The sequence below is a fragment of the Gymnoscopelus microlampas genome, assembly GCF_963454915.1.
Source record: "Gymnoscopelus microlampas genome assembly, chromosome: 4".
NCBI lineage: Eukaryota > Metazoa > Chordata > Actinopteri > Myctophiformes > Myctophidae > Gymnoscopelus > Gymnoscopelus microlampas.
In genome coordinates, this window is record NC_139941.1 from 23583152 (window position 1) to 23608393 (window position 25242).

The window sequence follows — 25242 nt, forward strand, 5'->3', positions numbered from 1 at the left end:
CAGTGTATAATATACGCATATATATATGCGTATAATATACGCATGTACCAACACTACATCATTCCATATTTCTCCATATTTTTCTAATATTAGAAATCTAATGCTAGTGTGGCTCTTAGAATATCATGCGTCTCTTTAAAAGTAATTTTGTGTTGAACCCAGAGGTTAATTCATATTTTTCTAATATATGCATGTACCAACGACCTGTTAATCATTTGGACAGGCACACCAGAGACCCTGGATGGGTTCTCCCAGTATCTGAATTCTTCTAGCGATCATTTGAGTTTCACCTTAGCATTTGTTTTCTTGATGTTCTGGTCATTATGGATGGCAATACTCAACATACAGATCTGTTCCGCAATCCCTCCGATAGAAACTTTACTTAGAGGAGACAGCTTCCATCCGAAACGGCTCATTAAGAGCCTACACATTGCCGGTAATAGGTTTCACTGGAGGGTTTGTATTGTATATTTTCGTTTTTTAATATTCCAGTACTTGAGAAGAAGCGGTTTCTATATACAGTAAATAGTGGCACTCTGTCCAGTGGTAGTGATGTACATTTCTTTTTTAATATTCGAATATCTTATCTCTTAATTAGTTTGAAAATATACAGTAATGGTGTCCTCATTACCTGATGCAACAGCAATTGTATATCATCGCTGTCAGGTGGAAACCTTGCATGTCCAAAAGCAATCCTTTTCTATTATAATTTTTTTAAATAAAATAGTGAAAATAGCAGATCACAACGCATTGTGATAAATATATTTTCACTAATTTTGTGCAACACTCTTGTATGACGAACTACGGCATACATTTACAAGAAAAACACTGGAGAAATATGGAGTTAACATGTAGTGAATGAATACTAATTGCTTCAGGTAGGGTATACAGTAGCTTTGATTTTGGGACTGGCCCATTTCCTGATCCATACTGTAAATACACCCATTCATTTGTAGGTCATTTATGTACATGATGAAGACCCGACGGTTGAAACATTGTAAATGTCCAATAAAATTGCACTGTGGGAGGCTAGGAGCATTTAGACCAATGAGCAGATACTTCTTTCTGTTATTGAACCGTTAGAATCAACACTTGGATTCACTTGTCTAGTAGACCTACTGTACGATTCGTTGCTGTCGGGTAGAAACCTTGTATGTCCAAAAAACATTCAGTAGGGTATTAATTTACAACAAAACATAACAAATTTGAAATATGGAGATACGAGGTTTCTGTCCGACAGCGAAGAATTGTCAGGACCTGCTGTACTTTTCTTTGTGTCAGGCAGAAGAAGGGTTCTGTTCATAAGTGAGCTGCCATCTGTGCAGAGGACTCGCGCTTTCTCTTGACCAGCGAGCAGCGGTTCTACTCTGTGTTGTTGTGTAACATGGCTTTCATTCTCCTGGGAGAAAAGGTTCAAAGATGCTTTTGAGATAAAATCCCAGTTCCACATGTGCGTGTTTACACACCTTCTAGGACAGAGGGGAGGAAAGGAGTGGGAGGAAGTGATGCTAAGATATTTTCCCTGGCTTGTTCCTTGCTTTTTTTGCTTATATGAGGTCATAGCGACCACTAGACTTCACAATTGATGTGTGTAAATTCCACTAATAATACAGTACATATAGTCTTATTGTCCACAACAGATCTACATACTGTAGATATGCCACAAAAAAAGAATGAAAATTTTAAATCTGTTATTTTGTGGACACTTTTAATTTGCCAACAAACATCCATGAAAACAAATTATATGTATGCCTTCATTTGTACCAGGAGCACACAGTAACAGGAAATACAAAATAACAAAACCTGATTTGACAGACAAAATGGTTAACATATAAACAATTACACGGTTGTACAGCTTTGCAGAGACAAAACAATACTCTGCAATTACCTCCAAGAGGACACGCATAATATAATCAATGTACACAATGCAGACGGTGAACAATAATACGTGGTCAGTGACGTCCTGCTTCAAAGGCCTGCTGTGCTGCAGCTCTGGCAGCCATCCTCTCCTGTCTCTCCACCTCCGCCTTCTGCATCATCTCCTTCTCCCTGTGGATCAGGTGTCTCCTCTCGACCTCCCAGTCCTGCAGCCTGCTCTGGTACTGGTCAAGATCAGGCTGCTCAGCGGTAGCCAGGGCCTGATGGGCCAGGGCAGACACCAGAGCCTGCAGGGAAGCCGGATCCACCCTACCCTGCGACTCCAACTGGCTGCTGAGTTCCTAGAGAGAAGGCGGAGGCATAGCTCACTTATGTTAGCATAGATGCACAGCTCCACAACATCACTCAGAGTTTCGTATGGAAATCAACAAACAGATTTAGCAGTGGTGACAATAAGGGACACTGTTATTCGACTACTTGTAATGGGCTAGCATCCAAATAAAATAACATGAGCCGTACATTAAAGGGATAGTTCACCCCCAAAATGACTTGAATTCATGGATATTTTTTAGTTTATGTCGCATTCCTAAGCCAATGATTTGATGACCAGCGGACCGGTAGGCAGCGGTTCCGGTAGGAGAGACAAAGGAGACTCTTTGTGTCTCCTACCGGCATCGCTGCCAGTCATCAAATTATTGGCTTAGGAATGCAACAAAAACAAAAACATATCTATGAATGCAAGTCTCCATGGGGTGACTAATCTATAGAAAAAGTCATTTTGGGGGTGAACTATCCATTTTAACACCTACTGTACCTTGAATCTGCTGGCATAGAGAGGAAGCTTCGTACGCTCCTCTTCATCCTCCTCATCTAGCTTGGCCTCCTCCGGTCGCTCCTCCTCACCACCTGACTCCTCTTCTCCGGAGGAGGTGGAGTCAGAATCTGAGGCAGTGGACAGCTCCTGCAGCAAAGTATTCAGGGTGCCCAGCTGTAAGAGAAACAAAACAGGAATGAAAGACTGTCAAAGTGTGTCAATGGAGGCACACAGCATTGACTTGGGTTTGTGCACAGCTCACCTGAATTCAAACAATTTCACAATTTTAAAAAGGAAACTGCGTAAACTGCCCGTTTACTTGTTTTGCCATTTTCGGGGGAAATATTTTACCTTTCGAAGGAAATTCCAATTCCTTCACCATTTAACCAATTAAACCCTTCTGCATATTTCCCCTGGACCTTTTTGTGTTATCCTTTAAGCCTAAAAACTTTACTGTACCTTTGTGCAGTTTAACATTTTTCACTAATTAAGTATTCAATCAATCATTATGATGGTGTCGGGTGGTGAAATAACCTCACATATTGTGAGCTTGCAGTTGTGCTATTTTTGCTATTCGCCATTTATTCTTGAAACATGTTGAATTTGTTTCAGGTTGAAAGTTGTTAACTGAACCCCAACCCAAGTGCACAAGCCTGCTTCGTTCACACAGACATGCACGCTAAGTTTCCAACTATGACTTAGTGAACGGGCAAACAGAGAAAGCTGGGACGCCTATATAACAGTCCAGGACACAGAACCAGGACAGCTTCAGACACAACCATGTCCCTGGGGCACTCATCACCACCAGCATGTTCATTTGCGCTTTAATATTTCCTCCCTGTCCTGCACAGGTTTATCAGTTCTACATTATTTGCTGCGCTGCCGTGTGACAGCTAGAGTTTAGCTTCCATTGTGGTGATTCTCACAGACGTTTGACTCTCCCCCAGGCTCCTCCAGATTTCATTAGATGCTGACAAAAACTGAACTATTGAATTGGACAGGACAAACAGGATTAGAGGTGCTACGTGCATGTGTGTACAAATAGCATAGCTGTCGTGACAGCGCATGTGGTCCGTCTCAGCAGATGAGCACTCTGTCTGCGTCACACACCCCACCTGGAAAGTAACAACGAACTGTCTCTGCTATACGTGTACATGCAATGTTGTGGGGCTACAACTATCGATATATTTTTTTAACGATTATTCTATTGATTACTTTTTTGAATAATCGACGCAAAACTAAATTGTAATACATTTTATAATCAACTAAATCGATTAGTAGGACTAACCACTTAAGTCCTATTCTATCATTGTACGACAGTTGCATAAAATTTGCGAAAATAGACGATCTACAAGCTCACAACACTTCAGCTTGCAACCCTTGCAACCCAGAAAAGGGCATCTCAGTTCAGTGTGAGTTTACGTGTAAGGATGCCATAACGGTAACATAATCTGTAATTTAACACATCTGAAAGCCACACACCCCTAAAAGGCCTCTGGACATTGTTACTTTGTGCTGGCTCTAAATAAACAGATGTGGTTTAGGCGCCACCCACGGCAAGACATGTTCCTCTTCTTCCTGAGGTGATCATGACCCATACATGAAAGAGGAAATATTGTCTTTGGCCGTAAAGGCTGAAATCCGAGTTGCATTTCAAGGCCTTACCGTGTCCTGGGACAGTCCGATATCTCCTGGCGTGGCAGCCACTCTCTCCATGACAGACAGGGCTCGGCCCAGATAACCATTGGTCCAGATGAGAGGCATGCCTTTGAAAACAGCGTTAATGCCCTTGGTCATCTCCAACTTGCCTGTACAGGGACGAAGGTAAAAAGAGAACAATAGTGGAGTTTTAGACTAGGCCCGCAACTATCGATTATTTCTTAGCGATCATTCTATCCATTCCTTTTTTCTATTAACCGAATAATCAAGAAGCGTGTTATATCTTTGGATATATATTTTTTTTAAGTAACAGGAGAAAAATTCGAATAGATTTTTCATAATAGACTATGTGATTATTCTAAGCCCTATTTATACTTTGCTGTACAATGGTGTCACGCAAAAATGGAAAATAGCCAATCTACTAGTTCACGACGCGTTGCATAGAGGCGCATTGAGATCTGATAATGTTTTTGAAAATCTATTATTTTATTAAAATCTATTAATTTTATTATCGATTAGTTAACCTTTACGTGGCTATTTTAAAACAAATCAGCCATGAGCCAAAAAGCCATGAGCATGTAGAGTATAAGAAGGAAATGAAGCAGAATGTTCAGTACACACCTAGGAGGGAATGGCCGAGAAGTTGAGCACTCAAGCCCACAGTGTTGTCTTGCTTCAGTCCAGCGATCAGCAGCGCAGCGCCCAGCATCCTCTCTTCTGCCACCTGAACATAATAGGACAGTTATAACCTTACTGCTTGAAGACGTCCCTACTTTTAGATCCTTCTTATAGAGAACCGAAGTCTGACATCACTGCTGCTATAGTCCGCTATATCCCCCTGGCCTGGGTTACAGAGTTATCTTTTCCATTGAAAATACCATAGTATTCGTGGCATACTGTGTTCCAAAAAAAAACAAATGAGCCCTGCGATTTTACACATATGGATATGAAGCATCAAGGGACAGTGAAAAAGTACTAATTTATCCAAAGAGTAAGAAAATAAATATTTTTTCTCCAAATTCAGACGTTCAAATGTAATTCAATATCATAAACAACACAGTCACATACCTGACAGAATCATTTGTTTATTTTTGGAACACAGTTCTTATATGCGATTCTAGATGACCCGATGGTATTTTCAATAGAAAAAATACTTCCGTGACCCAGGGGACAACAGAGTGACGCATTTATGCGATCTTGGCGGCCAAGTGCGCTATTTAATAGATCGCATTTATGCGTGATTGGCAGAAATTGAGTTAATTTGATGACCGTGTCACTCAATGAAAACGCTTTTTCATAATATGCTTTTTTTTGGTTAAATACAATAATAATGTATATTTGTTTTCTTATTTTAAACTAACATTCGGCAAAATTCAATAATTTTATTACAAGTCACTGAAGTCAGAATGGCTAAACTCTAACAATGTAGAAATGTCCTTACAGTGAGTTCTGGCTTGGTTGCTAGGTAACTGCTCAAAGCATACAAGGATAGGATCTGTGTGGATGGAAGGTCAAAGGCCTCTTGAAGCATCACCTCTTCAACTACTGAACACGCACCTTAGAATAATAAAAATAGACAAAAACATAATGAACCAGTGATTCTCAACCTTTTTTATTTCAATGACCCCAATTTGATACGCATTAGGCCAGCTCTTCTCAACCTGCAGGCCGGGGACCACTGCATTAGGCCATGTACGCCCATTTAATTATATTTTTTTAATCTTTGGGACCCCAATCTACACACTGTTCAATCCTTAATGATTATATACGAGTTACAGACTCGTAAGGGTCTATTTGGACCCTTGGTGGTCCCCGGACCTGACGTTGAGAAACAGTGTAATGAACGTCTTTCATATTACAGTATTTTAAAGCAGTAAGAGGTTTACCACAACAATTGGCTTTTACTTTTAACTAAGTTGAATAATAGAGTAACAGTTCAATGTTCTTACAGTAACATTCGTTAGTAGTCATTCTATAATTACTTTTTTTTATGTCTCCAGTTGGAAAACACTCCATCAGTTAATCATCTATTACAATCATAGGAAAAAATGACTGCAACAAAATATCAAAATATAGTAAATACAATGTATTACCTTTGAAGTCTTCCTCCTTAATGAAGGAATCTATCAGTAGGTTAAAAGTGAAGTCATCTGGGAACATTCCATATTGAACCTGAACACACACACACACACACACACACACACACACACACACACACACACACACACACACACACACACACACACACACACACACACACACACACACACACACACACACACACAATATTATAGTGTCTTTAGTCCAGCACATAGACAAATGAATAATTAAGTACAGTATAAACTGAATTGATTAAATATTGGTGTGTACCTTGTTTTTAAGTGTGTATATTGCTTTGTCCCTTGCTCCATATTTGAGACACTGTCTGATCCATCCATGCATAGTCCAGTCTCTCAGGTACCAGCAGTTAGGGCTATGACGGAACCTACAGGGGGAAGAATTTAACCACTTAACCCCATATGGTTGAGCGGAATCCCTCAGGGCTCTATGCGAGTGACTTTTCTGTTTTCTGTTATTGTGGGGAAAGCTTTTGCTGAAAATAAGCCAATCGACAAGCTTACAACGCGACACGTTGTAAGCTTGTCGATCTGCTATTTTTGGTTGCCAACGTGATTATAAACCTCAATTATCCAAATCCAAATAAATAACAAAGTCAGGCATTCATTTAAACACTACAAACTATTGAACTGTAAACTGTTTGAGAAGTACCGTGTAACAGTGTGATTAAGAAATGTGCTAAATCTTCTAATCATATTAACAGTTGGTGCAAAGTCCAGAAGGAACAGTCAATAACAAAGATCTGGCATAATCACAGACAAAAATCTGGTAGCCTAACTGAACACCAACCTGAACAGGGCTCCCTAGTAAAAGAGATGTCTGATCTCAATGGGTTTAAACTTTATATATATATTCATACATAAAGGCTAAATAAATAAATAAAACTAAATGAACAAAATTCAACAGACTCACAGATGTCACAAAAAAATGTGATTGGTTGCAACTGAAGCTGGCATGTGAATGAAACAGAGAAAGTTTGATACTCCTGTGTTTCCACTTACTTATACAGGTAATACTCTGCTTGCTCAACTTCTTCTCTTGACGTTATATTGTCAACAAACTGAAGAGGAAACGAAAGAAAAACCTTATTATTATTATACTTTCCCCCTGGTGCCTCCAACCTTCATGCTAATTCCTGAACTGAAATATATTTCAGCGTACACATCTTACCCGAGATATAGTCAGCGAGCTAACAGGCAACTTCCTGTCATACGTCCTGTCCATGGCTGAAGCTAACAGAGCTGTTAAGACAAAAATATATGCAGTATAAAATATATATCAATACCAAGTATAAAATTGTCCATGATGCCATGATGGTCATTATAGGCTGCTGTGAGTGCTTATGGAGAGAAGACACTGTGATACTGCCACCCTGTGTTCATCAAGCGCACACACATTAACATTTTGCATCTGAAGAACATATTGACCTTAATTCAGGTAAAGGCAGGTCAAGGTGATTGCAGACGATTTGCAGGTGATTTTCAGGCCAAGGACCCTCTGGCTGAGAGAGAGGTGAAGCAGAGACCCCCACTACATATTGTATAAAATTGCGTTGCAGATTAAACTTTTTCATAGATTTCATAGATGGCTTCATCAATGACTTGTTTGGCAGCACTATCATTGTGTAGCGTCGTGTTGGTTTCATGTTAATGTGTATTTTATTAGTGTGGACAGTTAACCACTTAAACCCTCAAATTATACTAACGTATACTTGGTATGCTCTTTTTTTCCCCCTACACTAAACGTCTTTGCTGAAAATAGCCGATCCACAAGCTCACAACCCCTCACTCTGCGAGGCGTTGTGAGCTGCTATTCTGCTAGATCTGCTATTTTCGACTAATGTTCCCCTCAGAATAGGGATGCTAGGGTTCAAGTGGTTTAAAAAAAAGTTCCTATCACACAGAGATTTGGCGGCCCCCCTGACCCCTGTAGTAACTCTGAGGACCCCCCAGGCGGGATTCCGGGGTGATTGTTGAAGACCCCTGCTTTACGGTAGGAGATCAATATTAATCACTTTACTTACCCAAGTTCTGGGGATCTTTCTCTCTTGACTCCCATAGTGTGGTGTCTGTGTATGCTGCTGAGAGCAAACACCTCCTTGCTGCAATCAAGACAATACAATTTAGGCATTTAGCAGATACAGAGCGATTTCCAGTAAGCAAGGACAACACAAGGTAATACATCAAATGCATAGAAATAGTCATTTAGGATCATAAGTAAACCAAGAACCTATTATCAGTCTAACCGCAGAATATCCTGGGGGGAAAAGCAATAATATGTACATTGAAACTAAACACTGACGACAACAACATGATGATTGCATCATTTAAACACTAAATGTAAGAGAAATAGCAACACTATGTTAAACAGATTAGTAAACAGCTACACGGATTTTAAGTCCCAGTCAAAATGATAATAATGTATGAGCCAGGACCTTCAAACAGAGATGATCACAACAGTAGCTGGTATGCTAAGGTTAGCTTAAGAACTTCATTGTAAACTGATTTTTAGGGAAATCAAGGGCAAGATATTTAAACTTTGCCAGAATGTAAAGTGCTGCCACAGAGGTGTTGAGGTAAATGTAAGACCTACCTGTAAAAGTGGGAGTTATACTTTTAACTTTGACAGCTGCTGTCAAGCAGCGCTGCATCATGGAGGCTGCCATCTTGAATTTTCTTCTTCTTCTTCTTTGGTAATTTGTGCAGCGTTGCCAGGTTTCGCGAGAGAAAGAAGCAACCAAGTCTATGAAAACAAGCCCAAAAGTAAGTGTTGCGAACGTTCAGGGCTTACTTGCCAGCAGTAGCCACCAGATATGGAGACTAATCGTCCTGGTACTCTGAGAGTTGAGAATGAGATGATCTTCGAGCGTCGCTGAGGACAAGCACCCTGGATGACCTGGTTATACTGTTGGATGTGGCCATAGAGGTATAATATAATGTGGCCCACTGGCCCTTCATGTCACTACTGTGATGTCAGGTAGTGTCAGGCATATCCATGGAGCGGGCTATGTCAGTTATGCCCAAATATGGGACTATGATGTCAGTCAGTCCTGGATGTTTCTGTTATCTCCATATGTGGAGTTTCCAGGAGGGGTTTTCTGATGTCAGAGCTAAGTAGCCTATGTTAGGAATGTTAGGAAACATTGCCCAAAACAAACATGTCTGCGCTACTATGCCGCCTAGAATTCTGCACGGGCTCTCAAAAGTACCCATATCTTCCGTATTAAATAAAAAGCCTTTAAATCCGATGTGTGGCCATTTTCTCATATAGTTAGATTGTATCAGGGTGCAATACACCTTCCAGCCGATAGGGCCATGTAGTTGAAAGCATATGGCGAAAAAAAACTGAGAAAATGGCCACCGACCGGATTAAAATACTTTTATTCAATAATACAGAAGATACAGGTACTTTTGAGGACCCGTACAGAATTTTAACGTCCGTGGCCATAGGGTAAGCACTTTATATTTGAAATCTGAACGTTTATGTAGATGTACGGGCTAAAAAGAGAGAACATGCAAACGCCAGGTTGAAGCTTCGCCATGTCGTGTGATCAATGACCATTATGTTTGATAGGTAACTAAGTCTTGGTGGTGGTGACCGTGCAGCGCTAAAAAAATCTTGTGCCAAAGGTGATTAATATGCTTTTATAAAAATCTTAAGGGTTTTCTCGATTCATTGAATACACAGGACTACAATGGGAAACGACCCCTTTGGGCTTTTTGTGTTTTTGATTGATTGATTGACTTCTTTATTTCCATTGTGGTCCACGTGTGCTCAGTTGTCCCTAGTGCCCAGATGGTATTGGTGCCTAATTAATCAACTATCCTTTGTATAATCGTACCACTGAACTATTTGCAAACTGTTAAAGTATTCAATCAAGTTAATCGGTTATATACTTTTTGTGCTGAGAAATAGACACAAACTCTGGACCTGAAGACTGGACATGTCTGTTCTGTGACAGTAGAGGGCGCCATTTGGATGAAGAGAACACAGTCCAGTTGAAGCATGGAGGTAAAAATAAAGCGTTTGAAGGAAACATTAGAACATACTGCTTGTTCCTCCACCACTTTACTTTACACGGACAGATTTAATGAATAGATAAATACATAGATTTTTCTTTTAAAGAAAGTGTTTTATTCAGCAATACATGTGTGTTATTAGCAGTGGTGGTCTGGTGGACTGGACAGTAATGAAGTAAATTTACTTTAGTACTGTAATTTACTGAGTATTTGAATTTTTTTATACCATACTTGACTTTCACTGCTACATTTCAAATTAGACATTGTACTTTGTACTCCACTACATTTCTAGGTCCCTAGCTATTTCAAAGATAGTGAAAATAGCAGATCTACAAGCTCACAAATTATTTATTTCCTACTATTTGTCCATAGTAGGCCTATTTGTGGCCTATTTTTTTATTTTTTTAAGGGACAGCCTCTGGCTGTAATTAGCCTACTGTAAGTAGACTTCTTGTCAAAAGGCCAAATAAGGTGACAGGTTGAGTCTGGGTGGGACTGTGTTGTCAAACAAAAGCACCGTTTAGTTCACTCTCTCTGACAACCAAAACAGGAAGGGATTGTATACGTGAGGCCCACGTCAACTAGAACATAGTGGACAAAAACTAGACAAAACAAACTAGATCAGATAGATAGATAGACAGAAATCAATATAAAAAATATCATTATTTTTAACGTGTCTTTCAACAAGGGACAGTCCTCTCTATCTCTCCATTGCTTCCTCTTTATACCTGTGTTACTCTAGTTTCCAGTTAATAAAGAATTTAGAGAAGTTTAGCGTCAGACATAATGTATAGAATATCAACATTTGGTTGATTAATATTGGAATATCACTTTTAAATCATATCAGAGAGCAGCTCTACCTCTGCTATAGATATGGCTGTCCACATTGCTGCTGTAACGTTTGATTCTGCCCATATGTTGAGGGTGAGCCATGACATATCCTTATTTCACTTGTAGTCTTCTGACAGGAGGTTTGTTTAGAATGGATCATGTTGAGTTGTTGAGCTGTTTGAAATTCCCCGCATATTGTTCACAATTGATTTACAGCCCTCAATTTCACAGAGACCCGTTATTGGCCATAAAAAAATCTAATTGATCCCATCTTCCCATGAACACAAATGCCACTTTACTTCTCATCGGAAAGCAGAACATCAACCTTTTTAACCACATGACACATGTTCCCATCAGAGCAAGCCTTACTGTCCCCTGTGTCACATGTGTATGTATGTATGTATGTATGTATGTGCATGTGCGTGTGCGTGTGTGTGTGTGTCTGGGGGGGGTTCTTGGGTCCGTGGGTCTGTGGATCTGTGTGTCAGTGTGCGTGCAATCTGTTCATCCTGTCATGGGTCTAAAAGTTTCAGTTCATGAGCAATTCTATTCCAGCCTGTAAATAGATATTTCACAAAGTCACAGATCTGAGATCAGTTTTTGTGTTTTACCCGGCAGCAAGGATGCCTTACGATAGAGCTGTGAGCTGATTCTAGATCTCTGAGGTCGCAGTTTCCACTGTCTTTGAATGAGCCAGTGGTTGGGATTGAAATGTGAAGGTGAGGAGAAGGAAAGGAGAGGAGGATGTGAGAACTTCCTCAAAACGTTTTCCAGTTTCGTCTTTAGGGTAAGGTGGTGGTCCCCCTTAGAAATAGAGAAGCTGGTGTTCTGCAATTTACCTGACGAGAAATTGCTTAACGTTTACCTGAAATGCTGTCATTACCAGGGCTGTCGGGATCATGGGATTTTACGTGACGATTAATTGTCATCCAAATAAATACGATTAACGATTTTATTGTGTTTTTGGCTTTGGACATGGAAACATATTTATACATGGCCTTTCTGTTTATCTTTTAGGCTTTTTGAACAAAAATTGCACAAGGCAAGATATGACAAATAACGTAAATATGCAAAGAAATAAATCTGTTATATTTAATAAGTTTTCTATTTCCACTATTTTGGAAAATGTATGAACATTTTCAACATGGAAACAATTAAAACAATTATGCAAAAATAATTGCAATCTCAAATAATTGCAATCAGGCAATTATGTAATTATAGTGACAGGCCTAGTCATTACCCTCGCTGAACATGCACAACAGTGTTTTTAAATTCCTTAACCAAATGATTCTGGGAATCTTATAATAGGAGAACATTCGCCAACATTTGCAGAAAATAGCCAATCTAGAAGTTCACAACATTTCACAATGCGTCGCAACACAATGCAAGGCGATGTGAGCGGCTATATTCGGCAAAGAGATGTAGAGGGGAAAAAGGAGTGGACCAAGTATAGAACCCTGTGGGACCCTGGTTAACTAAGTACAGTTATATAGTATAGGGATTAAGTGGTTAAGTTTGCAAAAATAGTAAACCATACTTTGGAGTTATCTCTGCTGCACTTCTACAGTATAATAGTCAGAGTAATGGGCCATCCACACCAAGAATGAGAACTGTAAAGCTAACTATACTATAATAATGACGATGATGTGAGCATCCACGCTGATGAACCTGTAAAAACACACACACACACACACACACACACACACACACACACACACACACACACGCACACACGCACACACGCACATTGCTTTGGCAATCAATGTGCGTTCTACGCAGACACAGTCACATAGACACATGGAAGCCTTTTGTCTGGGACACCCACTGTGTTCTTCTCGTCTGTTTGATCACAACCTGAAAGAGAGAAGAGGGAGAGAGAGGTGTTTTCTCTTCCCCTTCCTCTCTTTGGTAAAAACAGAAAATAAGAAAGGCCAAGCCTTTGAACTTCACAGCGACAGTCTCTGGCTCTGTAATAATGGTGGATTTCAGAGAGTGGACAGAATGCCGCAGGTGGATAGTATAGTTCTGTATGAATCATCATTAGAAGGATGTTTATGAGTCATCTTGATATACAAACAGTATTGTTTGCAGCCTACTTCACAGTTCCTTCACATGCTAAAACCTTCCACTTTCACATGATTTAACAGAATCATAACTAAAACATTTACATTTGTGCACTTTATACTTCCCACTCCCAAACATGGCCAAGAAGATTACATAAAAGATGTAGTCAGTTGCAGATTTCTACAGTAATTACCTGCATATAATTGTAATAGTAACCATGCATAATGACTGGGTTCTATTGGAAAGCAGGGTTGGGAAAGTTACGTTGAAAATGCAATGGGCAACAGATTAATTGCCCACATGTACAGCATTTGTAATCAAGTGATGTGATCTGATTACTTTTTGACCACTTACTTAAACTCTATACTTCGTTGATCGGGTTTCCCCAGGGGTCTATACTTGGTCCCTTACTTTTTTCACTTGACACCAAATCTACAATCAACGTGTTGCAACGCAACGTGTTGTGAGCTTGTATTTTTGCTATTTTTGCTGATTGTTTGGCCATTATGACATGCCCAGAATAGGGACACTAGGGTTCATTCATTTCTTTAATTTAACAGTGTATTGAAGTAAGTATTGAAAATGATCAGCACACTACTTACTAGGCTACCGATTACAATTCCATGTAGGTAACTTGTAATGTGTTATCAATCACATTTTGTGAATGTAACCTTCTCAATTCTGCATCCCAACATAGTCCATCATCACACATAATGTATACTGAACAGGCTGCTAGTCATTATGCAAGTTTAAACACAGTATCTTCCTTTGTAATACAGTAAAAAGAATCAGACAGAGGTTCATTCTTTCAAAATCACAGTTTATTCTATAAATAGGCCCACAGTTAGATTATTTATTTCATTATCATCAATAACTCAAGCATTTGTTGGTCTATCAAAAATATTATTGCTGCTCCCAAAAAATGACATTTAGACCCACGGAGGAAAGGCAAAATTGACAGATATCAGTGATCAGTATTAGTAATAGCAGACCTTTTAGTTGTAGATCCTGTATTACAAAAACTAAAAACTAAAGAAAAAAAGAATAAGACAATTGACAGTTCGAACAAGATGTAGAATGTAAAAATTAAATTATACACTCATGCGATCAGTTAATATTGAAAAATATATTTATTACAAAAATCAAAATAATTATTTTTATTCTTAATATTGCTACATGTACAGCTTTATGTCAGTGTTTGCCATTTGTAATGTAATCATTGATATGTACAGTACAATAAACTTCACAGCATTTTCTGCTAATCCTGCTAATTTGCGTCTTTGTTTCTAACCCTTCCATGGTGCCATTGGATACATCTCTTAATATACGTACACCATGTTCTGTTCATGTCATCACATCCTTCAGAAACATTTTCCTTAATCGTACACACTTTCCTCCCTCACGTCTCTGACTGTCCGTCTACACCTACAGTATGTTCACCACAACTTCAGCGTTCTCCAATCCCTGCATCTTCCTCTTCTTCTTCCTCTTCCTCATCCCGGGGCTCTGTGGCACCGAATAAACCGCCTGAGAGTGAGTGACACCCGCTCGCACCTAGCGCTAACCTGCTCTGTTTCCCTCCCGCTTCAGGGTGCTTCATGCTGACGCCTGACTCAGCGTAGCTCTCCCTCTCCCGTTCACCTTGCCCTGCGTCTGCGTCCAGCTGCTGCTGCTGGTAAGTCTGTTCTCCCGATTCTGAATCTGAATCTGAATCGTAGACGTATGACTGTCTGCTACCTAACTCGCGGTGGTACACCTGGTCGCCTAGCTCTGAGTCGGACTCATAGGACCGCTCGGGGGTCTCCCCCGACCGGGGCTGACACAGATGGTCGGCTGCAGTATCTACGTAGTGCTCGCCTGGTTCTGACTCCGTCTCAGACCCCCGACGGGCAGTGTGGCGCTCCTGTTCACCTTCCTCATGCTGGTACGCCTGATTTTGGGCATCTCCTGCCTTAAGCTCAGACGGGTAGCCCGCCGCGCCTCCTTCCTCTAGTTCTGCGATGTATTGGCCGTGGCTCGCCGCTTCGTGCTGGTCCACCTCCGGGCTGTACTGGCTCCTCCTGTAAAAACTCTCCTCGTCCTCCTCTTCGTGACACGAGCTTCCGGGCACGCTCTCGCCGTCCGACTGGGAGAGACGGAGGTTGGGCAGGCCCGGGGGCTTCTGGGAAAGGTCGAAGGGCTCCTCTTGGCTGAAGCGGGTCAGGAGGCCCAGCGGGCCGGCCAGGCAGAATCGCCCCCTTCGCCTGAAAACTGTCATGGAATAAAAAAAACATTATCGATTCGTATTAGAAGAAACTCACATTACTTTTGGCAGGTAGTATAGGGAAAACAAGATATCAGCCAGTGCTCCATTTTTATCAAATAACAATCCTTACATCTTGCGTCCAGCCCTCGGTCCATTATGCCATGCTTAACCTTCATGTGCCTGGTGAGGTTTCCTTTCAGGGTGAACTTGCTTGGACAGTAGAGGCATTTGAAGGGTTTGCTGTCTGAGTGGAGGTGCATGTGGCCCATGAGGTTATGCATCCTGTTGAACTCCTTGCCACAAAGCTGAAAGACACAGGAGACACAATCCAAATGACGGCTGAGAGAAAGAGTGCAGGACATTGCACCCCCCACGCACGCACTGCATCGTACAGTTCAATCAACATGCTTGAGTACAAGTATTTAATTTGATATTATGAATCCAATGTGAGCTGCACATGCAAGCAAGTTATTAAGCAAATGAGACGCCATCAGCGTGTGTACAAACATCCACATCTGTGCACATCATCTACTGATTGTCAATTGAATCACAGCATTTGTAGAACAATAAGGGTGACTGTCCAAGTTCTGAATGATTGGATTCACATTCTTTGAAACACAGTAACATTCCATTCTGTAGTAAACACTATTTAAAGCTACCAAAACAATAGGCCAACAATGTTCATTTTATTAAGCTTCCCTTTCTGTCCAACAGCTACAGAAGACTAATTTTCTCAGCAAAGGCGTACAACAATACGTAATCATGAATGAATGTGCAGGCGCTCATTCAGATACACAAACACGCCCTCTCTTTTCTCTCTGTCTTCCTCTAGCTCTCTCTTTTGCTTCCCCCCATCTCTCTCTCTCTCTCTCTCTCACACACACACACACACACGCACACACACACACACGCACACACGCACACACGCACACACACGCACGCACGCAGGCATGCACAAGAGAGAGGAAGCCACAGCGAGACAGGGCCTGGAGGAGAACAGGGAAGGGCAACTCCTGTGCTGTCCTTCCTCTGCATTCTTTTTTATTAGGGTGGTCCTTTCCTTCAGGAGGAGAGAGGGACTGTAAACTGTCCAAGAGGACCGTGAGAAAACAGGAAGCTTCCCTCCAGCAGCAGAGAAAGCGAGATGAAATCTATTTGCGGGCCCCGTTCTCCGGGGAGGCTGGGAGCCATTGTTAGAGAGGCAGTTTGTGCAGCGATATCCTTCCTATGGACAAGGAGGCTTCCACTGCCAAAAGCCTCTCTGGCTGCTATCTGGTCATCACTGCAGTCGTCCTACCGTGCACCAAGGTCACGCAGACACATCCAAAACAGTGCAGAGAGACCCTTTTATAGTAACTACTTCTGGATATTAACCACTTAAGCCCTATTTTATGCCTCGTCGTACGATGGTGCAGCGCTGCGAAAAATAGACGGTCTACAAGCTCACAATGCATCACATTCTTTTAGCCACAGTGATGTCACCAAACATCTGGCAATTTGTGGTTCATATCGTTATACTACTATAGGTGTGCAACAGTTAATTAAACTCATTGATTTAATTGATTATAAAAAAATATCAATTGTAATAAAATAATACATTTTCAAATATAGCAAAGATTTTATGTGAGCTTGTAAATCTGCAATTCTCCTGACACCGTTGTACAACAACTATTATGAAATAGGACTTAAGTGGTTAATCAGACTAATTGATTTAGTTGATTGTATAAAAAATCTTTAGTGTCAATTCGTTGATGGAAATGAAATAAACGCTTCTCGGTTCATCAATTAATCGAAAAAGTAATCAGTAGAATAATCGCTAAAACGATAATGGAGAGTTGCAGCCCTATAGCACTACAGGTTTTCGCAGGCCACGCATTAATTGGGTTAATTTGGCATGCAACAACACGAATGCAGCGGCCATGACCCACCTTGCATTTATAGGGTTTGATGTCTGAATGGACGATCATGTGGGCCTTGAGGGTTTGTTTTTGGACAAAGCTCTTGAAGCACATGTGGCACTGGTAGGCTCTGATGTTGGTGTGTATCAGCACGTGGCGCTTCATGTTGGCCAGCAGTGTGAACTCGCGGCCGCAGATACGACACTTGTGCTCCTTCACTCCCTGACAGAGAAAGAGAGAGCGGAGGCGGCAGTGCGTTATGCCAGTGGTTCTCAAAGTGGGGGTTCCAGGGACCCCCAGCGGTCCTTGGGGGGGTTCCAGGGGGTCCCCAGCCAAATTGATAGTTAGGAACCAAAAGGGCCCTTATGTGTCTGTAACTCAGGGAGTGTACACATTGAACCAAATGGATCCGTTCCATTTGTACACTCTCAGAGTTAAATGAACAATGATGATACTACAGTGTAAAAATTGGGGTCTGTGGCATAATGCATATCAAACTGGGGGTCCTTGAAATTAAAATGGTTGAGAACCGCATATAGCCGTAAAAATCTTCTCTTATGAGGGTGGGAGTCCACGGGCTAATATGTGTCAATTTGGGGGTCCTTGACATGAAAAGGTTTGAGAACCACTGCGTTATGCATCCTCTTTTGCAAAAAAAAGGAGGGGAAAAAGGGTCTGGACTGGAAGAAATGGTTTGGAATGGTGCATTTGACATGACTGACTGGTGTCTTGATTCTTTTAGTTATTCCCATCAGCGGCTGATGATGATCAGCCAGAATGAATGAGGATTAGAAGGACAACGGCAGCCTATAGTAACAACACCTCAGGCTATAGTGCCCGACGTCCTTATAGTTCCCTTTTCTCGTTTATACCATTTTCTGTTGCCGTTCCTCACCAAGTGGGATCTCACCTTATGTGTGAGTGTGTGCTGCTTTAAGTGGTGTGACTGGATGAACTCCATTCCACATTCGGTGCAGATGTACGGCCTGATGTCTTTGTGTTTCATCATGTGGTTCTGGAGCTGGCTGGGGTACTGGAAGGTCTTCTGGCACTCCCCACACCTGCATGAACATCAGCTTTGAACTCAGTGGTGGAAAGGAACTAAGTACATGCACTCAAGTACTGTACTTAAGTACAGTTTTTCTTTTTTCAAAGATATTTTTGGGGTCTTTTTCTACCTTTATTGATAGTGGATAGTGGAGATGGACAGGAGACAGGGAAAGAGAAACGGGGAGTGACACGCAGCAAAGGTTGTTGGGAACGGGATTCGAACCCGCAACATGCTGTCAGGCTAGTATTAGAGCCTATATGTGGTATGGGCCTGGATCGCTAGGCCGGTCACAACGTGTCATATCGCGACGTGTTGTTAGCTTGTAGATCAGCTATTTTCAAATGATTTTTTTAATACAAATATGAGTTCTGCATAATGAGTACTTTACTTTTGGCACTTTTGATGCCAATACTTTTGTACTTTTACTAAGTAAATTTTGATTACTGGACTTGTACTTGTAACAGACTATTTCCACATTACAGTATTGATACTTTTACTTTAGTAGAACAAATGTAGTTCTTTTTCCACCACTGTTTGAACTCCACTTGACAACTCAAATAGCACTGACTGATCTAAATGGTGGTTCTCAAAGTAGGGTCCTTGAGCAGGTCCCCAGCTAAATGATTGATAGCTATGAACCAAATGGACCATTAGCCAAGAGGACCCTTTGCGAGTCCATTTGGTTCCATTTGCACACTCTTTGAGAACCACTGGTGTAAAGACCATAGCAGTTTTAACACGTTCATCTGGGACTACTGCTGTGCTCATTTAATAAATCATCTGAAAGGCTGCGTTTGTGACTGCAGAATATTATTTGTATCTCCACACCAGTGTCAGTTCATGTTATTGTCTATTCACAGCTTCAGCCATGTATCATGCAAAATCATAGACCATTTTCCTGTTAACCCATTCAATCCGCGTATGCATCTACAAATGTCTTCTAAAACAGTTTTCTGAAAAATTGCAGATCAAGTGCCGCACTATGAGCTTGTATATCTGCTATTTTTGAATAGCCAAAGTATAAAATACTGGTATACGTAGCTAAAAATCTAAAATGACATAGACGTGTTCCCGGATTGAATGGGTTGATCTATTCACATGGATTCTTGTGTGACCCAATGAGAGCCATAACGGTTGTGAGTAGTGAGTCTAGCCGTTCTGTGCTCTTTTACCTGTACAGGGTGGGGCCGCGGTGGGCAGTCAGGTGCCTCTTGAGCTGGGCCAGCGTGGGGAAGTCCAGACCGCACTCCACACAAACGTTCTCCTGGCCTTTCTCGTGCTTCAGCTCGTGAGCACGGAGCTCACTGGGGTAAGCGAAGCCCCGGCCGCACACACTACAGCTGGAGGAGAGTAAAGGGTAAAGGTGGAGAGGGTAGAGGAAAGGAGATAAGGCACAAAGAAAGGGAGAGCAGCAACGTAAAAACAGGAAGGGAAGAGACGAGAAGAGAAGAGAAGAGAAGAGAAGAGAAGAGAAGAGAAGAGAAGAGAAGAGAAGAGAAGAGAAGAGAAGAGAAGAGGAAAAAGGAGAAGAGAAGAGACAAAAGGAGAAGAGAAGAGAAAGAAGAGAAGAATAGAGCAAGTGAAGCGAGAACAAAAACATGTTTTTTATAAACAGACACGGATAGAACAAACAGACAATGTCCTATAGACAATAGGTTGTTACATGACTCTTTTACCTGTATGGCTTCACATCGCTGTGCTGCATCATGTGTCTCTTCAGGTGGCTGGTCTGGGTGAAGGCCTTGTGACACACTTGACACTTGTGTGGGCGCATGCCCTGGTGGGTGAGTAGGTGCGTGTGCAGGTGGCTCAGCTGCTTGAACAGCTTCCCGCACAGGTGGCACCCGTGCGGTTTGATCCCGCTGTGGCCCAGGATGTGCGTGACCAGGTTGTACTTGGAGGTGTACGACTTCTCGCACATGCGGCACTTCCACCGCTTCTGATCGCCGCCCACGTCGACGTAGTAGCTGTCGTCCACGTGAACGCTGAGGCCCAGCTTCTCGGCGCCGGTCATCCCACCGCGGGGAGCTCCCTCCGGGCCACGGCGGGCGGGACGGAGGACCTCCCTGGGGTAGAACGCTCCGGGGGAAAGGTGCATGATGGGCCCGGGCATGAAAAAGGGGTACGGGAGCAGGTTGGGGTGAAGGGAGGTGAAGTATGGAGGCGGAGGGTGGAGGAGGAGAGGAGATGGAGGCCACACGGGGGAGGGACTGAGCGGCTCCTGTTTCACCTGCACAGGTATGGACATACCTGGTGGGTCGCTCCTGGACAGAGTTCGGGGATACAGCTGCAATCTGCTGAGGTCGATCATGCCTGGGATGGGTTTTGGAGATGGAGAGAGAACGGGACGATTCGGAAAGGAGAAGCGGATATGGGAGAGATCCACGGTCCTGTTACCAGTGCTTTCCTCCCTCTCCCCTGCCCCCCTGTTGGGAGACTCGTCTCCTTGTGCGTCCATTTTGAGAGGCGTTCTTTTACGCTTTTGGGATCCCTCTCTCTGGGTGTAATCTTCGCTCTTGGGGCTAACGCCGCGCAAAGCGGCGGGGGGGCTGAATGCACTGCAGTAGGCCTCTCTGGTGGGAGATATGCCGGGGTATCGCGGAGGGGAGAATTTTGAGGGCTTGATGAAGAGTGGAGGTGGGCCTAGGTAGAAGTTGTGCTGAGACGCTGCATGCCTCAGCTCATCTCTTAGAGGAGGACTCCTCGCCGGTGAGAAACCGGTCCTGTCTGTCTCCATCCTCTGCTTGAATTATAGAGCAGACAGAACAACAAGGTGATTCATGGGACAGTGTTCGTCAAACCTGGGCCCTGAAATGTATTTGTGTTCTAATTATTGAATTAAGAGAGTGTTCATTCAACAACACTGGCCTGTAAGGGTTAATTCTATTTGTACAGTCTCTGATTTAAAGAACACTCGTGATTGTACAGCAGCACAGCTACACCTTTCAGTGTCCAACCTGAAACCTTTCACTTCTCTCTTTCTCACCCATCTCTTTTATCCTACTGTACCTCCTTTCCTGAAATCAGGAAGTTAGCTGTGACACGCTCACCTCCACCTCATGCACACTTTTCGCTTCTCCCTCTCTCTTCCTCTCTGCTCTGTTCGACTTTTGTTTTTACTCCGATGACTGCACAGACACTTCCACTTTTTTTTCCCTCCACTGATGATGCTGCCTCAATGTTTAGCTTACATTTAGAAATGTCCTGTATACCTCGATTAGTTTGACATTTCTGTTGGCATTTTTTGTACATATCTGTCAAAAGGATAAAACACAGAAAAGCTTGAGAGGTTATTTCCCCATTGTGATCCTTTGAGTGTAAATGTGTTAATCACTTAACCTCTTGAACACCAGTATCCATATTCTGGGGTGAACATTAGCCAAAAATAGCAGATCGACAAGCTCACATCGCGTCACAATTGTACACATTGTAAGCTTGTAGAACTGCTATTTTTGGCTAAGAGATTTGGTGTTGATGGAAATACGTACAGAGCCAAGTTACTCATGGGTATTCAACAGGGGCTCCGTAATTCCTCAGAGTCATTGCAGGCGGCCTCCAAGTTATTGTTTGGTAGTAACGTTTATTTGTTTCAAATATTTAAACTTGTCTGATTTTTTTTTATGAGATGGTATAGTAAGCTGAGAGGGATGGCATAGGAGAAGCTCTTCTAACCCTGTAAATTTGTATTATTCTCTCCAAGGCCACCTCTGTAGTTTTTGTCATCTTTCTTCCATCTTTACTATTTCCAAATTTTCCCAAAAAGTTCAAAGCCTTCAAGAAATTCAGAGACAAACAGATGCTTTTAAAAATGGCCATGAAAACACACCTATAGGCAGTGCTTGTGTCTCCTTTCTTCCTCATCTTTGCTATTTCTAAATTGCCCCTTGATGGCTTTGAACGTTTCGTTCTTTCTTTCTTTTTCCTTTATTTATTCAGGGAAACCCATTGAGAGCAAGCTCTCTTTTTAAATTGGTACAGACCGGCAGTGCACTCACCCACTATCCATACCTGCTAGCGCTAGATACTGTTATGTTTTTAGGGAGGTTGCCTACCATCTATGCCTAGAAACACCCCTGCACATCTATTGTCTGTGCAGAGGTGGCTGCAAAGTCCACTGACGATGCCTGGGTCACAAAACTCACTATTCTGTACAAGACCACAATACACATACCATCCAGCTGCATGATAGCGTAAAAAAAAATCCGAAGTTTGAGGGACCAAGGCCTAGTTTATTAATTTTACACAATATTATGTAGTAGGGTGTTCCTGCTTCGTCTATGTATCACCTCCTCAGGGATCCTTGGCCTGAAAAACGTTGAAGACCCCTTGTTTAGACTAGGGGGTTTAAGTGGTTAAAGATTCGATCCATAACTTTGCATGTCCTACCTGGGCTTTGAACCCCAGTCCCCAATGCAAGTGCTGACATTTTTACTGTTGAACTGTAATAGAGGGCATGTTTGCAACGTCGCATTCTAATGCAAGCTTGTACTGTAGGACGGCTGTTTAAGCTATTTTTGAATAATTAATTAAAGCGTTCTTGAACATAATAATAATTATAATAATAATAATACATTACTAATAATAATCTGGTTAAAGGGCAAATAATCATATAGTACATAATGGAAAAGCACTGTGCAGTTGAGATGTTGGTGCTGTATATACAGTACATGTATGGTGCACAGTAGAAAGGCAGGGGAAGTCAATAATGATGGATAGTGATCATAGTGATAGACTGACAGATAAACAGGGAACTGTATCACTTCTGCACTACAGTCAAAAGCACACTAAACAATGCAGCAAATATGCAATCTATTCTATTACTGTAAATAGTTGTGTTTTTTTCCCTTTTGTGAGAAACCACCTCTATTCAAAAGTCGAGACCATAGTATACAGTATTATAAGACCAGTATTCAAATACGTGATTTATTTTATAAATCATTATACTGCTGAAGATGACAAGGAGTAGGAAGGACAATGAAGGTGAGGAAAAAAGTGATGAGGATTTTAAATGAAGTACATGATGTACCTGCTTTCTCTTCTGTTATGAAATTAAGTGAATAAACAAATTGGTCAGAAATATAGTAATGACACTTGTACTCCTGCAGATTGCAGACAAATCAACTCATATTAACTTGCAAATCTACAATTATGTTTAGCCTTTCCACTCACTCTTCCAAGTCTTGGAATAGACAAACAACTCAACATAAATTTAAAAATGCCATAAATGCCCATACTGTACATGTTAAATTCAATTACTATTTGTGCAGAGAGAAATTTTACATTTTGCCGAATTTTGCCTGTTATTCTCCCATTTCCATGAGATTTGAAGCAGCTTTGCAATACAATATACTGTAACATCACACAACTTCACCCGTAAATAGCAGATACACAAGCTCATGGTGAGCTTGTAAATCTGCTATTTACTGAGCATGACACCGGCACGCAACTATAAGTATAACTGAGGCTTTTGTGTGTCAAGAAGACCCCCGCACATTCCTCACATGTATTCCAAACAATCCACTGCAACCTAGGCACTTAACAGAAGCCCCTCCTTACCCTTATGCCAATCAGTGCCATGTAAGTGTGTGTGTGTGTGTGTGTGTGTGTGTGTGTGTGTGTGTGTGTGTGTGTTTGTCTGTGAGTGTAACCTACCAGTTCAACGTGGCAGAGTGTATTGTCTGTGATGCTGCTGTACGTGCTGCAGCTGTGTGCCTGTCTCAGCGCTCTTGCTCCTCTGTGTTCGCCGTGGCGTGCACCTCTCCTGACAATGAGCCGTCTGTCTGCCGAGAGCATTTGAAGTGACTTAAGAAAGAGAACAGGAACAATCACTTTGTTCTCATTTTTCAGATGAGTACCTTCGGAGAGAAGGAAGGAAGGGAGGGGAGAGGAAGTCAACAAGCCTATGTGCCTTCCTGCAGAAAAATAAGGAAACACTAGATACACATCTACATTTCTCTATGAAAAAGGGATTTACACATGCTTTGGGAAGAACTAGAGATAGTGAAGGAGAAGAGCAACGCTGCTTGAATATTTGCTGCAAAGTATTTATTTATGGAGGATGTGTTGTTTTGGACCATGATAACCAATTTGGCATGCATGCTTTTGTCTTTTTTATGCTCAGAGAAACAGTTACTAATGAAGCTATAAACTGATTTGACATTCCAAATGAGGAAAAGCAACAATGTTTGTAGGTGAAATGTAGTGTAAGTTTTATCAAAGTTTTATCAAATTCCATAAGAGACATGTAATTCCCTTTATGAACAAAAACAAAAAACTAGGCATCTCTTCTATTGTGGAGTACTGTGGTGTAGGGGTGCAACACTTAATCAAGCTAATCGATGTTATCTTATACAAAAAATATGTAATATAATAATAATAATAATTTAAAGTCATTTATTATTATTATTATTTTAAATACAGTAACAAAAATACTGTACAAATATTACGATGCAGTGTGAGCTTGAAGATGTGCAATGTTATTGCACATCTTATTTTTGTGTGACACCTGCAGTATTGACTTTTTTTCGCATCAATTCATTGTACAAAGAAAATGCTCTTCTCAGATATTCAATTCATCAAAAAAGTAGCTGATAGAATAAATCTATAGTTGCAGCCCTACTGTAGTGTGTTATTATTTCACACTACAGTAGGCCTACTACGGCCTA

General features: G+C 41.6%; 2 protein-coding genes across 5 annotated transcripts; both read right to left on the reverse strand.

Annotated features, from left to right (window-relative positions):
• Positions 1-1687: 1687 nt before the first annotated feature.
• On the reverse strand, positions 1688-9142 carry mrps27 (mitochondrial ribosomal protein S27). 3 transcript variants are annotated; one of them, XM_084054115.1, is made up of 12 exons: positions 9062-9142; positions 8493-8570; positions 7640-7710; positions 7471-7529; positions 6722-6836; positions 6445-6523; positions 5793-5908; positions 4973-5075; positions 4358-4500; positions 2693-2866; positions 1925-2219; positions 1688-1888 (listed from the first exon to the last, which is right to left on the reverse strand). In XM_084054115.1, the coding sequence occupies exons 1-11, from the start codon at positions 9132-9134 to the stop codon at positions 1953-1955; spliced, it is 1278 nt and encodes a 425-aa protein (XP_083910241.1). In that variant the 5' UTR covers positions 9135-9142; the 3' UTR covers positions 1688-1888; positions 1925-1952. The 3 variants fall into 3 exon arrangements, with proteins under 3 accessions (XP_083910241.1, XP_083910240.1, XP_083910242.1); XM_084054114.1 differs by having other exon boundaries at positions 1688-2219; XM_084054116.1 differs by lacking the exon at positions 9062-9142 and adding an exon at positions 7897-7970 and having other exon boundaries at positions 1688-2219; positions 8493-8548.
• A 5085-nt stretch (positions 9143-14227) lies between these two features.
• Positions 14228-24328, reverse strand: znf366 (zinc finger protein 366). Of its 2 annotated transcripts, none has more exons than XM_084054118.1 (7): positions 24230-24328; positions 20254-21320; positions 19750-19917; positions 18437-18587; positions 17557-17748; positions 15759-15933; positions 14228-15633 (listed from the first exon to the last, which is right to left on the reverse strand). In XM_084054118.1, exons 2-7 carry the CDS (start codon positions 21312-21314, stop codon positions 14831-14833), a joined length of 2550 nt encoding a protein of 849 aa, XP_083910244.1. In that variant the 5' UTR covers positions 21315-21320; positions 24230-24328; the 3' UTR covers positions 14228-14830. The 2 variants fall into 2 exon arrangements, with proteins under 2 accessions (XP_083910244.1, XP_083910245.1); XM_084054119.1 differs by having other exon boundaries at positions 20254-21317; positions 24230-24327.
• Between the last annotated feature and the right edge of the window lie 914 nt (positions 24329-25242).

Coding starts and splice junctions, on each gene's coding strand:
- mrps27 (XM_084054115.1), bottom strand. CDS start 9,134: ATGGCAGCCTCCATGATGCAGCGCTGCTTGACAGCAGCTGTCAAAGTT. Junction 4,501..4,972: donor TCTCGGCCATTCCCTCCTAG/GTGTGTACTGAA, acceptor GTCCCTGTACAG/GCAAGTTGGAGATGACCAAG. Junction 2,867..4,357: donor TCGGACTGTCCCAGGACACG/GTAAGGCCTTGA, acceptor TTTCTCTTACAG/CTGGGCACCCTGAATACTTT.
- znf366 (XM_084054118.1), bottom strand. CDS start 21,314: ATGGAGACAGACAGGACCGGTTTCTCACCGGCGAGGAGTCCTCCTCTA. Junction 17,749..18,436: donor AGCACACACTCACACATAAG/GTGAGATCCCAC, acceptor TTTCTCTGTCAG/GGAGTGAAGGAGCACAAGTG. Junction 15,934..17,556: donor TCAAACCCTATAAATGCAAG/GTGGGTCATGGC, acceptor TGTGTCTTTCAG/CTTTGTGGCAAGGAGTTCAA.